Source organism: Hyperolius riggenbachi, chromosome 4, assembly GCF_040937935.1.
Source record: "Hyperolius riggenbachi isolate aHypRig1 chromosome 4, aHypRig1.pri, whole genome shotgun sequence".
Classification (NCBI taxonomy): Eukaryota; Metazoa; Chordata; class Amphibia; order Anura; family Hyperoliidae; genus Hyperolius; species Hyperolius riggenbachi.
In genome coordinates, this window is record NC_090649.1 from 248,689,819 (window position 1) to 248,707,791 (window position 17,973).

Consider the following 17,973-nt stretch of genomic DNA (forward strand, 5'->3'; position numbering starts at 1 on the left):
CACCAACACTCCATTGTATTTATAAATGTTGTTTAAAGAGAAACCGTGGCCAAGAATTTAATTTCATCCCAATCAGTAGCGGATACCCCCTTTTACATGAGAAATCTATTCCTTTTCACAAATGGATCATCAGGGAGCTCTGTATGGCTGATCTAGTGGTGAAATCTCTCCCACCAGAAACTCTGAGGACCATGGTCCTGGCAGTTTCCTGTCTGTGAACCTTGTTGCATTGTAGGAAATAGCTGTTTACAGCTGTTTCTAACTGTCAAAAAGCAAGCAGCAACTACATCACCTGCCAGCAGTAAAAATGTCACCATGTGATTAATGTCAGAATGTAAAGCAGGGATTTAAAATATTTTACAATGGGCAAACACTGACTAAATCATTTATACATCATTATTGTAAAAATGAAGCACTTTTTTATTACATTATTTTCACTGGAGTTCCTCTTTAAAACTTGTCATAAACCTTTCTGTTGGGTAGCTGTACTGTCTTCTTGACATTTATTAGGTTTTGTCCATTTAGATTTCCTGATGTCTAGTGTTTTATGGCCATATCTCACCTGGCATATAGTTTATATGTCCATGGCTTTTCTTGATACCTCGTGATTTTCTTTGTTTCTGACCTCTTGACATTATTATGGTCTGTATTTCAGATAATTGTCTTCTTTGACTTCACTTATTTTACTTATTTTCTGTTAAAGGTTTTAACAATTTGCAGCTTATGCTCAACTGTCATGATTTCATTGTAATCTATCTCATATTGGAGGGTTTTTTTTTCCTACAGATGTGTCCATAATCTCTGGTATCTAGAAGAAACACTGCACTCTTACCATAGTGTGTGCTAGAGCTGGTATAAACAGTATGAATGAGAAAAAATAGCTCATATAAACAGCACCACACTATATTGAGGTATAAAGCATCTGTAACAATGTATTCACTATAATTCACTCCAATAGAAAAAAGAATAAAAACATTAAAAACAGTAACACAGCCGTCCATATGAAGTAATATTGAGTCTATTAATCATGGATGATAATCCTAATATAATGGTGTCATCAAAGGAGATAATATTAATAACCAATCAGCGGGGGGTGTTCAAATAATGAGCACCCCAGCACTGTATGAACCCGGGTTCAGAACCTCCAGCTGAAAAATGACAGTGAAAACGTACCATATATAAACAAATAAAGTGCAAGTGATGAATCAAATAGTAATTCATAAAAAAACAATGGCTGACCTTGGATAACTCATTTACCGGTAAGTAAAGTGCTATAACGTGCATAGTTTGAGTGAAACTGACAAGTTGTGTTGGAGGAAAGAGCCCTCGGTGGACTACTCCACCGGTATTGCGGCCGTCACGCCGCTTTTTCAAAGAGTGCGAGGGAAACTCCACCCTCGCACTCTTTGAAAAAGCGGCATGACGGCCGCGATACCGGTCGAGTAGTCCACCGAGGGCTCCTTCCTCCAACACAAGCGTCTCCTGGGCATCCTAGACCGGCTAAGTATGCCTCCTGCTCTCTGCCACTGTAGGTTTATCCACTTGTCAGTTTCACTCAAACTATGCACGTTATAGCACTTTATTTAAATGAGTTATCCAAGGTCAGCCATTGTTTTTTTATGAATTACTATTTATTTGATTCATCACTTAAACTTTATTTGTTTATATATGGTACGTTTTCACTGTCATTATTCAGCTGGAGGTTCTGAACCCGGGTTCATACAGTGCTGGGGTGCTCATTATTTGATTGGTTATTAATATTATCTACTTGATGCCGCCATCATATTATGATTATCATCCATGATTAATAGACTCAATACTACTCCATATGGAGGGTTGTGTTACTGTTTTTATTCTTTTTTCTATTGGAATGAATTATATTGAATAAATTGTTACGGATGCTTTATACCTCAATATAGTGTGGTACTGTTTTACACACACACACACGCACACACAAATGCTAATGCTTTTTAACTTTCCATAGCAGTGCATTGTGAAAAAGCTTTCAGTTCAATTGCGTATAATTTGAACTGAGCCAAAGGTTATAACTGACAGCAACTGATTTAGTGTAAAAGGACCCTAACAAAACTGACAGGTTAAGTGGATAACTCTGATTACCTCTTTATGGTTGAACCTGCCAAAGGATAGCATCGAAAGTGATGCGTTTGGAAGAAAAAAAAATGGTCATGCACAAGGTCTGAGTGACTTTGACAAAATACAACTTGTAATGGCTGGATGACTGGTTCAGAGCATCTCCAAAATGGCAGGTCTTGTGGGGTGTTTGTTTAATTCCTTCCAAAATTGGTCCAAGGAAGGACAAGCAGCGAATCTGCAACATGTAGTCATAAGTGCCCAAGGGTTATGATGTGTTAGGAAAGGGAAGGATAGCTTATTGATCCAGTTCTATAGGCATGCTGCTGTAGCACAGAGTGCAGCAGCTGATTATGTGGCTGCATAGGTTTAGACCACTCAGAGTTCCCATGGCAACCCCTGTGCACCAGCAAAATCGCCCACAGAGGTCACGCTAGATGTTGACTGTGGAGCAATGGAAGATGATGGCCCTGTAGATTGAATCCTGTTTTTGTTGGACTCCATATTCCCAAGATTTCAGTCCCATGGAGCAGTTGTGGGATTTTCTGAAAAATGGAGACCGCACCTCACAACTTCCAGCACTCAAGTTTAGTCTTAGTACCAGATATCTCAAAACACCTTCTTCAGTGTTGTGGAGCACTTTGAATGTTTCCAAGAGGACCTGCACATCTTAGGCTGATTGATGATTTTAAAATTTTCTTTTTGATATATCTATCTTGACATATTATGGGTTTTTTTTCTGCCCATATTTTTATTCAAATTTGTGTTTTAAGCTCATTTTCTTTGGACTGTGCCAGTTATCTATTCTTCCAGATCTATACAGCCATTTTAGGCAGAAATGTGGTTGCCTTTTTAGTAAAGCATAAAGCCTAGTACACAAATCCAGTGATTGGCTAATTTTACCACCTCCATGTAGTATGAGGGCCAAGAGATTTTGAATGCCGTGAACAGATTGTGTAGCTCTCATAGTAAATACAAATTGTAAAATTGCTCAGTCATCAATCAAAATTGGATGTGTGTACCAGACTTAAAGCCTAGTACACACTTTCAATTATGATTGGCCAATCACTGACCAATTTCCCACATCCATGTAGTTTGAAGGTCAACAGATATTGAATACTATGAGCAGATTGTGTAGGTAAAGCCACATACTACATGGAGGTGGTAACATTGGTCAGTGATTGGCCAATCATAATTGAAAATGTGTATTAGGCTTTAATCTAGTACAATTCCAGGGAGCTTCCCTAACGATGGATTAACAGTGGTCAGTTGCACGCAATAAAATGTTTGTGAACTGCAATGGAGACTGGACACTGACCGTAATTCAAAACCAGCATGCAGCGAGTTAGAATTACGTGATCAGTTACAACGCAGTACTGTGAACAGGCCCATAGAATTGTATGGGCAGCGAGTTCGCAAATAAGCACTGCAAACTAGCCCTAACTGTCATATAATTTCATTCCTATTCTCTCCCTATAAACCACCAAACAATACAAACCATCATTTTTACACCAAATACATACATTACTCATTCAACAAAATGAAAAAAAGATGAACACAACAATAAAATAACCTTGTATGTGAAAAGGATATGTTCATATTCATTTTTTCCTGGTAGACACATGAATAATCTCATAATACAACTCAGTTAATGTGCATGTATCTAGGCAGAACTTCAGCAAAAGCTGAACAAAAAAAATTAAACTTGGAATTTCATATTGGAGACATAACACCTTATTACGTACATTTAAAAACCAATCTGCATATTGCACCTAGACAATTGTACATACATAAATACAGTGATATTGAAAAGACAGAAATTCACTGAACCTAGTATTTTACACATAAAAGGTGCTCAATACAGATACACCATGGACCCTATATGAAATTATTTTTTTAAGATTTATTCCTCATTTTTGGGGACTCTTCAGTAAGTGTACCTTATTCACAAAATGTGTAGAACCAAAAGCTAATGAGAATCTAACTATCTTTTGAATGATGTTTGCTTTATATTACTTGATTTAAACCACCTATTCCATATTAGGTCCTTGGTGTATCTGTTTTGAGCACCTATGACATGTACTAAGTTTAGTGAATAACTGAGTTTTTAATATTATCAATGTATGCGATATGCAAAGTTTTTTTTTTTTTTAATGTCATTGATAAAGTGTTGTTATAAATATTTGTATCCTTAGACAGTATGTTTAAAAATGGTTGTACCTGTAAACAATTATAGATGTTGACAATACTCCCTAAAAAAGAATCTTTCCCTCTCTGTAGAAAATCCTTTGCATGACATATTTAAGGATGTTAGAGAATTAACTAAAATAAATACATGCAAAAAAATAATTTTACCTATCTAAAAAACATGTTTAAACCTAACTGTTAATGGATTTGATTAAAATGCCTGTCTCTGCAGATATCTCAATATTGTTTTGGGGAGCGGAATTGTAAATCCCTTAAAACCATGCATAGCCTTTATTTGGCTCTAATCAGTATTATGGGCTACTCCTTTTCCCCAGACTGATATAACTACTGTACATACTATACACACATCACCCCATTGCCTATCTGTGCCTACACAGATAGCCGTGAGGCGATGCTGCAGAGTTGCATCTCTGTTTTTTATTTTTCTTGATGTTTCTCTTTATGTATTGACACTGGTAGCACCTTGCACTTTCATATTTGCCCATTATAAAGACCCTTTTTTTAAAGGGGTGAAACATGTCCGGTTGTGGTGGGGTGATGTGTGTATAGTATGTGGTTGTTATATCAGTCTGGGCAAAAGGGGTAAACCATAATACTGATTAGAGCCAAATAAAGGCTATGCATGGTTTAAGGGATTAACAATTCCCCTCCCCAGAATAGTATTGAGATATCTGCAGAGACAGGCATTTTAATCAAATCTATTAAGTTAGGGTTTAATATGTCTTTTTTAGATAGGTAAAATTTGTGTTTTGCTTAATTAATTCAGGTTTCTGTAATTAATATAAATACATGTTCTTAGATGTATTGTATGTTTAAGCATTCGCATGTGAGTTGATTTTTCACTTCACTGTATAACTTAAACACCCAACATAAAAGTATCAAAAATAAGATAGGAAAAATTAATGTACACCACATACCAAATTATTATGTAAATAGTATTAAGTGTCATAAAGATTTGTTTGTTTTTCAATTAAACTCATGGATGGTGTGGTGTCTCAGGGCTCTTTTGATCAAATAAATCAATCTTATACACCTGTGATAATTAGTTTGCCAGATGTGCCCAATAAAAGGTAAAACTACTAAAGAAGGATGTTCCACATTATTAAAGAGAATCTGTATTGTTAAACTCGCACAAAAGTAAACATACCAGTGCATTAGGGGACATCTCCTATTCCCCTCTGTCACAATTTCGCCGCTCCCCGCCGCATTAAAAGTAGTCAAAAACAGTTTATAAAAGTTTGTTTATAAATAAACAAAATGGCCACCAAAACAGGAAGTAGCTTGATGTACAGTATGTATATCCACACACAGAAAATACATCTATACTCAAGCAGGCTGTATACAGATTTCCTTTTGAATCTCAAGAGATAATTTGTGTGTTTCTTTCCCCCTGCAGCTCTCATCCACTGAAAAGTTACAGGCTGATTGTTTCTTCCTGCAGACCGCTCTGCCCGTGTCTGTAATTCCTCAGTATGTGACTCCTTTCACAACAGAGGATTTATCCAGCTTGTAAAAGATAAGAGAGCAGAGAAAAGCTGCCTAATGTAAATAACACACATACACACACGGGAGTGTGCATAGAGGGGCCTGGAAGGGGGCGTGCATAGCAGATCAACACTGAAGAGTTGGCAGCCTTCCAGACACAGGGCGACAAGTCCGACAGGGGAAAGATAAGCTGATTTATTACAGACATGATGATAGTAGAAAGTGCTGCAGTAAGCCAGAGCACATTAGAATAGGTTTAGGAACTTGTAGGATGGTAGAAAACAGGATGAAATTTTTATTAGAGTTTCTTTAAGCAGACCCTTATTTTCTAGCAATATGGGGGGAAAAAAGGATCTCTCTGCTGCCAAAAAGCCTGAAATAGTTGAATGCCTTGGACAAGGTATGAAAACCTTAGATATTTCATGAAAACTTAAGCCTGATCATTGTACTGTTAAAAGATTTGTGGCCAACTCCGAGCACACACGGGTTCATGCAGGTCAAGGCAAAATGAAGATGGTTTTTGCCAGACAAATATATTTGGTTAAGAGAGCGGATGCTAAAATTTAATTGCAAAGCAGCAAAAGTGTATTTTGAAGCTGTTGGTGCCTCTGGAGTACTGCGATAATTAGGGTGCATGAGGATTTCAGTTATTGCATAAACCTTATATTTGGTCACCTCTAACAATGCTCCAAGCAGAAACTGCTTCAGTGGGACCACAACTACTTAAAGACTAATTTTTAAAAAGTCTTGTTTACTGATGATTGCGCCTGATGGCTGGAGTGGTGAATGATTGGTGGACGGTCACCATGTTCCAACAAGGCTGCAACATCAGCAAGGAGGTGGTGAAGTTGTGTTTTGAGCCAGAATCATGGGAAGAGAGCTGGGTGGCCCCTTTAGGGTCCCTGAAGGTGTGAAATGACCTTATTAAACACTTTCTCCCATGGTACAAAAAGAACTCTGCTGTCTGTGAAAAAATCATCTTCATGCATGACAATACACCATCTCATGCTGAAATAAATACTTGGTATTAAAGAGGAACTCCAGTGAAAATAATGTAATAAAAAAGTGCTTCATTTTTACAATAATTATGTATAAATGATTTAGTCAGTGTTTGCCCATTGTAAAATCTTTCAAATCCCTGATTTACATGCTGACCTTTATTACATGGTGACATTTTTACTGTTGGCAGGTCATGTAGCTGCTGCATGTTTTTTTGGCAGTTGGAAACAGCTTTAAACCACTATTTCCCACAATGCAGCAAGGTTCACAGACAGGAAACTGCCAAGAGTATGTACTCAGAATTTTTGTGGGAGGGGTTTCACCACAATATCAGCCATACAGCGCCCCCTGATGGTCTGTGAAAAGGAATAGATTTCTCATGTAAAAGGGGGTATCAGCTACTGATTGGGATAAAGTTCAATTCTTGGTCGGAGTTTCTCTTTAAAGGTGAAAAAAGCATTAAGTGCATCCTCCCCTAAACTCAATCCTATTTTTAACCTTTGCATCCTCAAGCAAAAGATCTGTGAAGGTGGGAGGCAGTTTACATCCAAACAGCAGCTCTGAGAGTCTATTCTGATATCCTGCAAAGAAATTCAAGTAAAAAATGCCCAAAAACTCAACATTTCAATGGATGCAAGAATTGTGTAGCTGCTAGCTTAACAGGTCAAGTTACATATAAACATAGATGTTAATATGTAACTTGTCCTGTTAAAGGGAACCTTAACTGAATGGGGGTAAAGAGTTTCACTTACCTGGGGCTATTACCAGCCCCCTGCAGCAGTCCTGTGCCCTCAGGGGGCATTCACCAATGCAATTAGCGCTATTGCGGACCGCAACGCGTACACAAATACGCGTTGCCGCATTCCGCATGCGTAGATATGCGGCAACGCGTATTTTTGTACGCGTTGTGGTCCGCAATAGCGCTAATTGCATTGGTGAATGCGTCCAATAATACGCATGGCGGCCGGCGACTGGTGAGTCATCAAAAACGAAACTAAGTGACAGCAGGGGACCAGAGGATTCCAGAGCGGCGCCGAGGGCACAGGACTGCTGCAGGGGGCTGGTAATAGCCCCAGGTAAGTAAAACTCTTTACCCCCCGTTCAGTTAAGATTCCCTTTAAAGAGACTCCGTAACAAAAATTGCATCCTGTTTTTTATCATCCTACAAGTTCCAAAAGCTATTCTAATGTGTTCTGGCTTACTGCAGCAGTTCTACTATCACCATCTCTGTAATAAATCAACTTATCTCTCTCTTGTCAGACTTGTCGGCCTGTGTCTGGAAGGCTGCCAAGTTCTTCAGTGTTGTGGTTCTGTGATGCATCTCCCCCCTCCAGGCCCCTCTCTGTACACTGCCTGTGTATTATTTAGATTAGGGCAGCTTCTCTCTTCTCTCTTATCTTTTACAAGCTGGATAAATCCTCCTCTGAGCTGGCTGGGCTTTCACATACTGAGGAATTACATACAGGCAGAGCTGTCTGCACTCTGCAGGAAGAAACAGCCTGACACTTCAGTAGAAGATAGCTGCAGGGGGAAAGAAACGCACAAATGATCTCTTGAGATTCAAAAGGAAGGGTGTATACAGCCTGCTTGTGTATGGATGTATTTTCTATGTGTGGACATACTGTACATCAACCTACTTCCTGTTTTGGTGGCCATTTTGTTTGTTTATAAACAAACTTTTTAAAACTGTTTTTAACCACTTTTAATGCGGCGAGGAGCGGCGAAATTGTGACAGAGGGTAATAGGAGATGTCCCCTAACGCACTGGTATGTTTACTTTTGTGCGATTTTAACAATACAGATTCTCTTTAAGATGTTTTGGATTGGAATAGCTTTTGATTTCAATAAATATGAACTTCCTAATGCTGCAAATTCTTTGCAACCTAAAAAATATTTTGAAACTCTGTTGTGTAATAATTTGGAACAGTGCTTTTTATAGTTTATTACTTTTGAAAAACATACCATTTTATATTTAGGTTTGTTCAAGTTATATTCTAATGGTTGAAGACTCTAAAATGATGTTGATTTCCACTTGCATAAACTATTTAGGAAAATCCGAGAAAAATAAAACTTGCATAATAATTTGGAATGGTGTGTAGAAGTCACGTTATTAAGAGCAACTTATTTTGAGTAAAAAATAAATGAAGAGCGATAATTCATTAAATAAGTTTGTTGAATTACCTTCATTATTCCCTATGGTGTTATATGTTTATGAATGGTATTCACATTTTAAGTGGCATATACTGTATATACTCAAGTATAGAATTTAGGTCTTATTCACTTCAAAAAAGTATAGGGGTCGACATGAGTCACGGGCAACACTGAGCACACTGAGTAATGTGTGTACTAATAGTGACATTCCCATTTACAGCAATTTACGCTGTAGTAAGTGATACTTTGAGGAAAGGAAATCCCAAGAAAACACATCTGAAAGTCCTGGCCACAACAATTAGCAGGGGAAGGGGCAGGAGAAAATACTGGGCTGCATAAAAGGGAGTGAATAATTGCAGCACTTGGGGGCCAGGAGGAGGCATTGGCTGCAATACTGTATGCAGTGCAGTCATTAACCCCTCCCGAGCCCCAAGTGCAGCCATTAACTTTGCTGGGTAGACCTATAGTTGAGTCAATAAAAAAATCCATCTTAAGAGGATTGAATATTGGAGTCGACTTATACACAAGGTCGACTTTTATTCGAGTATGTACGGTACTATGGCTATGGACTGCTTAAAAAACACCACTTTATAAATATGGAGATTTTAAATATATTGCTGATAAATAAAATAACTGGGAACTAGTAGCAGTTGTAAATAAATATGGTCAATAGAAAAGTGCTGTCATTTCACAACATTAACAATTTTTTCTGGAAAGCTTCTTTTTCACCACTTTTTTTTTTAAAGTGTACCTGAGATGGGGATAAAATAAATATATACATACCTGAAGCTTCCTTTAATCCCCTCCAGACTGATCACTCCCTCACCATCCTCCTGCGGCGTCTGGAAGCTCCTCAGTTCACCCTAGAAAGCCCTCCAGTTGGTGCCAGGATGCGTTATACGCCTATGCAGTACTACAGTGCAGGCACAGAACACTCATGGCGACTGGAGCATGCATGGCTGGGCCGCACATGCGCAGTATGCCCCAGACTGTAGGACTTTCCGGGCCGAATTGTGGAGGATCCAGACGGCGCAGGAGGACGGCGAGGGAGCGATCAGCCTGGATGGGGCTGGAGGAAGCCCCGGGTATGTATAAATTTTTTCTCTCCAGACCCTCTCCGGTTCCCTTTAAATATAAACTATTCTGCTAAAATTGATCAGATTGGTAAAGAGACCCTGTAACAAAAAAAAATCTTCCTCTGGGAGATAAGTACCTCAGGAGGGAGAAGCCTCCTCTATAGCCTGTGGGATCCTGCGCTGTCTCTACCGAAACGTCTTCGACAATTGTTTACAAGCAACTGCGCAGGCGCGGCAATATTTACCTACTGCGATCTGGCGCAGTAACAGCTTTTCGTTCGGGCTAAGGCAGAAATGGATAAACTCAATCGTATCCACTTTAGTGCGCAGGCGCGAGGAGATGCATGCTAGATTTAAATCAGAAGTGACTGCACGGACTGCCATAGAACAGATCTTTATACAATAAGCTGAACTCTTAAAAAAGATGGTGCTCTTGATTAAGAGCGAGAGAATGCCATGATTTAATGGAAAAAAAACTATTTTGGTAGAACATTAAAGGTACCCTGAAGATTGAAATATTCTAGACACAGGCACCTTCTGTGCTTTGTTGTAATCTTGTAAAGCGCTTCAGTAAAGTAATGATTGGCTTGGTTTGCTGGGAATACGTCTGTCCATTTATCCGTGAATATTATTGAACTGTTAGCTGTCAAAATAGCATATCCGATAAAAAGCATAATGTGAGATGACACCCACATTTTTTCTTTCTAGGTGTCTTGTGTTCTTTTTATAACTATTAAAATAATTTGTTGGAAGATTGTGTGTGTGTGTGTGTGTGTTTTTAATGCCAGCTAACAATTTTATTTTCTGTATATTCTTTGTATGTTTTATGTAATTTATATTATCTATCTATAATTCTGTTTAGATTTGAAGCACAATTTATAGTCTCAGAACCGAGCACCTCGTGGAATGGATGCATAGGATCAATATCAACTCCTCTTCTTTCACAGTCTATTCAGAGAAGTAGAAAAGATGCCACAGTTCTTATATGCATTTGTGGCCCAACTGGTTTTGTTGATCAAGGAGTAAGGTAAGGTTTCAGGTAGTAGTGTCAAAATAATATATTTGATGCATGTTAAACACATTCCATCTACTTACTACGTATAAAAATGGCATTCATATTTAATCAAGTTATATGCAAATTAGTTTAATCATTTTTATAAAAATGCGGATGCACTATGTAGAGGCTTAAGTTTGTTTAGATTTTAAATTGTAAAATTAAATAAAATATAGATTATTTATTTATTTATTTTTTTTGTTTTTTGTTTCAGACCATAAAACTGTTCCCCAAAAAAGGCTAGGAGCAGCATGACAACATTTAATACTCCTATAGTTATCTAACTATCTATATCTAATTACAAGATATGCATATCATCATAACTTTAAATATTACAATAATTATATAATTACCTAAAATTATATTTTTGGTAATCTAGTAATTGTATATACCTTTTATGCTAGATGTTGCAATTGCACTTTTATTAAAATATCCATTTCTGATTAACATTCATATAATTCTTATCTGTAGCCTTGTGAAGGGAACATTCATAATCAAAATATAAACATTAATTTACGTTCTCATAATGGAATTTAATGTCTAAGAAATGTAATCCTCTTAGCATTACTGTATGTGTCATAAGACTTTGGATAAACCACCTATATGGTATATGATCACGGTTGCTAGTGCTGCCTTACCTAGTTCTTGATAAAAGGATAGCTTTGGGCTACAGTAAATTACCATGATCAATAAGTTGCAGTTGTCACATGGGAAACTGGTTTGAGTGATTGGTCAGGGTTTAACTCTTAAAACCACAAGAAAAGTATCCATCTCGGCTACCATAATACATCACTAGTAGACCACAAATAGTATGAATAATCAAGAAAGTTTTATTAAGGACTTGTCCCCACAACAATAAAAACATTTAAAACCATACAGCGCACAGTAGGAAAAAAACAGGCTCCACTAAGATATCACGTATATTATAATAAATATATTAGTTACAACACTGGAAGTACAAGTATAAGAGAATAATGGTTCCAAGGATAGAGTTCCCTAACACCCTCCGTAATGACTACCTGACTCCATGGATCAAGCACAAATGTATATAATTAAGATCTTACCCAGCGTTGCAAAGGTGTGCCTGCTCCCCCTCTGTGCCCCCTCAGAGGGGGAGCAGGCACACCTTTGCAACGCTGGGTAAGATCTTATTCATATACATTTGTGCTTGATCCATGGAGTCAGGTAGTCATTACGGAGGGTGTTAGGGAACTCTATCCTTGGAACCATTATTCTCTTATACTTGTACTTCCAGTGTTGTAACTAATATATTTATTATAATATACGTGATATCTTAGTGGAGCCTGTTTTTTTCTTACTGTGCGCTGTATGGTTTTAAATGTTTTTATTGTTGTGGGGACAAGTCCTTAATAAAACTTTCTTGATTATTCATACTATTTGTGGTCTACTAGTGATGTATTATGGTAGCCGAGATGGATACTTTTCTTGTGGTTTTAAGAGTGTTCACAGATCCATGGCTTTGCTCCTGATTGGAGTTTCTGTACTCTCTTTTGTTTGTGGAATTGGTCAGGGTTTAACGACAAACCTCATGCCCATGCTTGTTTAGAGCAGAGTGAACTTTCTGTTGTGTGCTTGAAAGAATACAGTCAATATAATCATAAAACCTATTTGAATATTCTGCTGCAACAATGACTGCTCAGTCCTTTGTAGTAGACTTGCACTGCTTAATTCTGATATCTGTCTCAATAAGATCCTGTCCCTTTCCCTTCCTCCTTTTCCCCTAACCCCCACTCAGGAGATAGAAAAGCATAGTTTAAAGAGTAACTGTCAGGCTGCAGAAGCTAATTTAAACCTCTATTCTCCTGTGTTAAACAGTTTAGAAGGAAGCCAAAAAGGCAATACTGTAGTTAAAAATCTCTCTTACATTTGATGAGTGCTCATCAGCAAAGCTGTTAGACCCAAGCTCTTAAGAGGACGCAAGCCGCATACCATACTGCAAAGCATTCTGGGGCCCTCCCCTCGGCTGCTAATGAGAAGTTACAGGATCAAGTTTCAGCAGCTTGTAACTCAGTCCAGCGCACAGCACTGATAAATCTCCGGGCAGAGTACACTGCAGGAGTCCGCTATTGTTCCTAGCCACATGGCTAATTAATATTCACTGCACACTAGTGTTATTCAGTACGAGCTTTTCTGTGATCAGGAAGCAGGCAGGACATGACGACACATTTGGCTTCATAGGAGACAGACAAACATGGAACCTGCCATGAGCTGTCAGGAGCATCATTCTCTGCAAATACTATATAACAATTCTGTGAAATCCAAACGTGGACAGTGAAATGCATATGTAATGTAAGTACAGCCAACCTTTAGCTACTGATATATGTGTTTATTTTCTCTGAGACCTTATACCTAACAGCTCCTCTTTAAGGAAGTGTACCAACCCAGCATAAAAAAAAGTTCCTGCTTTTTTTTTTTTTCCAGTTAGTAACCGTGAGATATAGATGCAATCATGAGCTATAGAATAGCATAATTTAGAAAAAAAAAAAAGTGTAGCAATGCAGCATACTACAGTAGAAAACCAATAAAAAAAAAGAAAGTAGTACTTCTCTGAATCCAGAGTACATTGATATCCTGGGTACTTGTATCTTTCAGTTTTCCACCTTCCTCCTCAGTGTGCTAGAATACCTTTTACCATTTACAGGGACCAGTAATGAAAAATGTGGCAACAGCAGAGCAATAGAATTGATCTAGCGGTTTACAGCTAATGTATAGGTTACATAGGGTACAAGGGGACAACAGAAGAAAGGTTCCCAGGCAGTCCCAGATGCGTTTGTGGAAAACCCATGTGTGCAGGGCTCCATCATTTAGCATCGGTAACACTGCTTGCACAATATTGTTCGAAAGACTTGCCAGCTGTGGCTCAGGTGATTGCAGACTTTAGCTGTTAAGCAACCTTCAAATTGCCTGATAGCAATTCAGAAGGCGTAATTCAGCTGTGGACCATCTCTACAACTCTCTGTGCTTGGACAGTGTGTCCTCCAATCCCCAGACACATCTTAATGACAGCAGCGGGTGTTATAAACCCCTGCGCACCCTATGCAGCCAGCGTGCACAGTTAAATTACGCTGGGCCCAGATAGTTTAAAGAGCACTTCATTACACTTAATGTGCGCTCCACTGAACCCGCCGGGCTCCAGTAGCTTCAAAGTACGCTATTCCTGCACTTTGGGCAAAAAGCTTGACTGTTAAGTGACAGGCAGCCTACAGGGCCAATCAAAGTGCAGTAATATCTTATTTTAAAGCTACTGGACCCACTGGGCTCCGGATGGGTTCAGTGGAGCACTCGTTTAGTGTAACAAATCGCTCTTCAAGCCCAGCGTAATTTAACTGCGCACACTATGGCTGCATAGCATGCGCAGGGGATTATAACACTCACTGCTGTCATTAACCACTTCACCCCAAAGGGGTTTTACCCTAATGGACAAGAGTGATTTTCACCTTTCAGTGCTCATCCCTTTCATTTGCCAATGGCTTAATCACTACTAATCACAATGAAATGATCTATATCTTGTTTTTTTCACCACTAATTAGGCTTTTTGGGGTTGATATTTGTTTTCAGTAATTACTTTTTCTATGCATTTTAAAGGGAAAAACAAGGAAAAAATGAAAAAATTCACTATTTCACCAATTTTATCCCTTATAGTTTAATATAACGTATATACTCGCATATAAGCCGACCCGCATATAAGCCGACCCCCCCAACTTTTACCTGAAAAAACAGGGAAACATTATTGACCCCCATATAAGCCGGGGGTAGGAAATTCTGGATTGGTGCAGCCCCCCAGTGTGTCCCAGTATAGCTAGTATAGTGCCCAGTATAGGTAGGTAGTGTCCAGTATAGCTAGTATAGTGCCCAGTATAGCTAGTAAAGTGCCCAGTATAGCCAGTATAGTGCCCAGTATAGCGCCCAGTATGGGTAGGTAGTGCCTCAGTTTAGCTAGTATAGTGCCCAGTTTAGCTAGTATAGTGCCCCAGTATGGCTAGTAAAGTGCCCAGTTTAGCCAGTATAGTGCCCAGTTTAGCCAGTATAGTGCCCAGTTTAGCCAGTATAGTGCCCAGTTTAGCCAGTATAGTGCCCAGTTTAGCTAGTTTAGTGCCCAGTTTAGCTAGTATAGTGCCCCAGTATGGCTAGTAAAGTGCCCAGTTTAGCCAGTATAGTGCCCAGTTTAGCTAGTTTAGTGCCCAGTTTAGCTAGTATAGTGCCCCAGTATGGCTAGTATAGTGCCTCAGTATGGCTAGTATAGTGCCCAGTTTAGCTAGTATAGTGCCCAGTTTAGCTAGTTTAGTGCCCAGTTTAGCCAGTATAGTGCCCAGCATAGGTAGGTAGTGCCCCCCCCCCCCCGCTCCCCCCTCCCCCTGCAGCCGCCGCTGCTATTACCTGCTTAGGCAGCGGCCGCTTCCTAATCCGCGTTTCTCTTCTGAATTTCCAGCGTGTATCACAGCAGCGTGCCCGGCGCTGCTGCTGTGACGATGCAGAGTGCAGGAAAGAGCGCGGCTCCCTATAGCGGCGATCTGTATCGCCGTTACCAAGGGAACCGCTCTTTCCTGCCCCTGCATCGTCACAGCAGCAGCGCCGGGCGCGCTGCTGTGATACACGCTGAAAAGTTTCAGAAGAGAAACGCGGATTAGGAACGGCCGCTGCCTAAGCAGGTAATAGCAGCGTCGGCCGCGGGGGGAGCGGGGAGGGGGGGGAGCGGGGCGCGGACCACCCACCACCCACCACTAGACCACCAGGGAAGACTCGCATACAAGCCGACCCCCCCCAACTTTTGACCCCCTTTTTGGGGGTCAAAAATTCGGCTTGTATGCGAGTATATACGGTGAACACTGCTACTGTACATAAAACCCACACATTTTATCTGCCTCTTTGTACTGGTTATTACAAGATTTGAATTATGTCCCTAGTACAAAGTATGGTGACAATATTTTATTTGGAAATAAAGGTGTACATTTTCTATGTTGTGTTTTTTGTTTTACTGATCTCACGTGCGCGCACGCCTGCACACGCACAGCAGCAGCAGCGCTGCTTTACTTAACTGTAGCAGCGCAGTTTAGTGAATCAACCCCTTAGTTTGTGTGTTTCTTCCAAATAACTCAACTTTGTTTTTTTTCGGTCTACAGAATATTTTGCTAGTTGTGCTGTGGAATAAATCAGGTGCTCTTTAGCAAACTTTAAATGTGCAGCAATGTTTTTTTGGACAGCATTGGCTTCCTCTGTGGTATCCTCCCATGAACTCCATTCTTGTTTAGTGTTTCACATATTGTAGAGTCACTAAAATGGATGTTAGCATATGCCAGAGGCTTAACTACTTCCCGACCGCCGTATAGACAAATGGCGGCCGGGAAGTGCACCCCGCAAGGACCGCCGTATTGACAAATGGCGGCGGTCCTTGTAGGGGCATGGGCGGAGCGATCGCGTCATCAGTGACGCGATCCTCCGCCGGGAGTCGGAAGCCCGGCATTTTGCCTCTGCTCGCCGGCCACTTAGCAGAGCCGGCGAGCGGAGGAATCCAACAAAGTAGCCAATCAGGTAGTATAAGGCACTTTGTTAAGTAAACAAAGTGCCTTATACGTGCTTCCTCCTCGCCTCGTGGTCTCATTGTTGCAGAGACCACTAGCGAGGAGGAAGCACTTTGTAAGTACCAGCACACAGCCTTTTTTTTTTTTGCCTTACAGCCCCCTGATCACCCACCCCAGGCCTCATACCCCCCTTGATCACCCCAGCAGACCCCTGACAGCACCCTTGCACCCCTGCAAACCCCCCCCCACCTGCCACTAACTAGCGACGCTGCCCCTTAGTTTAGGTCCCTAACTGCCTCCTAGTCACCCCTGATCCCCCCCCTACCTTTAGATCACCCCCAGACCCCATCCCAGACTACCCCCCTGTATACTGTATACATCTGTATACAGCTACCTTACCCCCTGATCCCCCTCTGATCCCCCTCTGATCACCTGTCCATCACCCCTCAGCACCCCCACCCATCAGAGCAGACCCTAACTGCCCCGCGGGGGTAACCGATCACCTGCCCAGGCCCTCGATTGCCCTCATACCCCCCGCCTGATTACATCCCCTGCTCTTTGTTTACATCTGTCCTCCCCAGCGATCACTAACTGATCTTTGATCAGTAACCCCCTGTGTCTGCCTCTCATCAGATCAGGACTCAGTCTGCCCCGTGCGGGCTCCTGATCAACCCCCCACCCCCTCAAATCGCCCTCAGACCCCCCCCCCCCCCCCCCTAATCACCGTCCAAGTGCATTGTATTTGACTGTGCTGCGCTTGTATTTAATTGTGCTGCGATTGTATTTGATTGTCCCGTGATCTGCTTCGATTGTCCCGTGATTGTTTGATTGCCTGAGACCCCACTTCCCACCACACCCAACCCCCCCTCCCCCCCCCCCCCCCCACCACACCCAACCCCACCCTCCCCCCCCCCACCACACCCAACCCCACCCTCCCCCCCCCCCCCACCACCTCCAACCACCACCTTCCGAGTGCATCAGATTTGCTTGTGCTGTGATTGGAGTCGATTGTTCTGTAATTGTATTTGATTGTCCCGTGATCGGCTTCGATTGCCCCGTGATTGTTTGATTGCCTGAGACCCCACTTCCCGCCACACCCAATCCCACCCTCCCCCCATCACCTTCCGAGTGCATCAGATTTGATTGTGCTGTGATTGGAGTCGATTGTGCTGTAATTGTATTTGATTGTCCCGTGATCGGCTTCGATTGCCCCGTGATTGTTTGATTGCCTGAGACCCCACTTCCCGCCACACCCAATCCCACCCTCCCCCCATCACCTTCCGAGTGCATCAGATTTGATTGTGCTGTGATTGGAGTCGATTGTGCTGTAATTGTATTTGATTGTCCCGTGATTGTTTGATTGCCTCTGA

The 17,973-nt window shown here is 40.9% G+C and overlaps 1 protein-coding gene across 7 annotated transcripts in view; it reads left to right on the forward strand.

The window, feature by feature from the left end:
- Nucleotides 1-17,973, forward strand: part of MRAP2 (melanocortin 2 receptor accessory protein 2) — a 452,653-nt gene that overhangs the window by 185,101 nt on the left and 249,579 nt on the right. For 6 of the 7 annotated variants that reach the window (XM_068281584.1, XM_068281585.1, XM_068281582.1 and 3 more), the window contains one exon: nt 10,872-11,036. In XM_068281584.1, the coding sequence (XP_068137685.1) occupies nt 10,872-11,036 (165 nt within the window). Of the gene's footprint in view, nt 1-10,871; nt 11,037-11,277; nt 11,328-17,973 lie in introns of those variants that run through there. The other variant, XM_068281589.1, reaches the window with a different exon arrangement.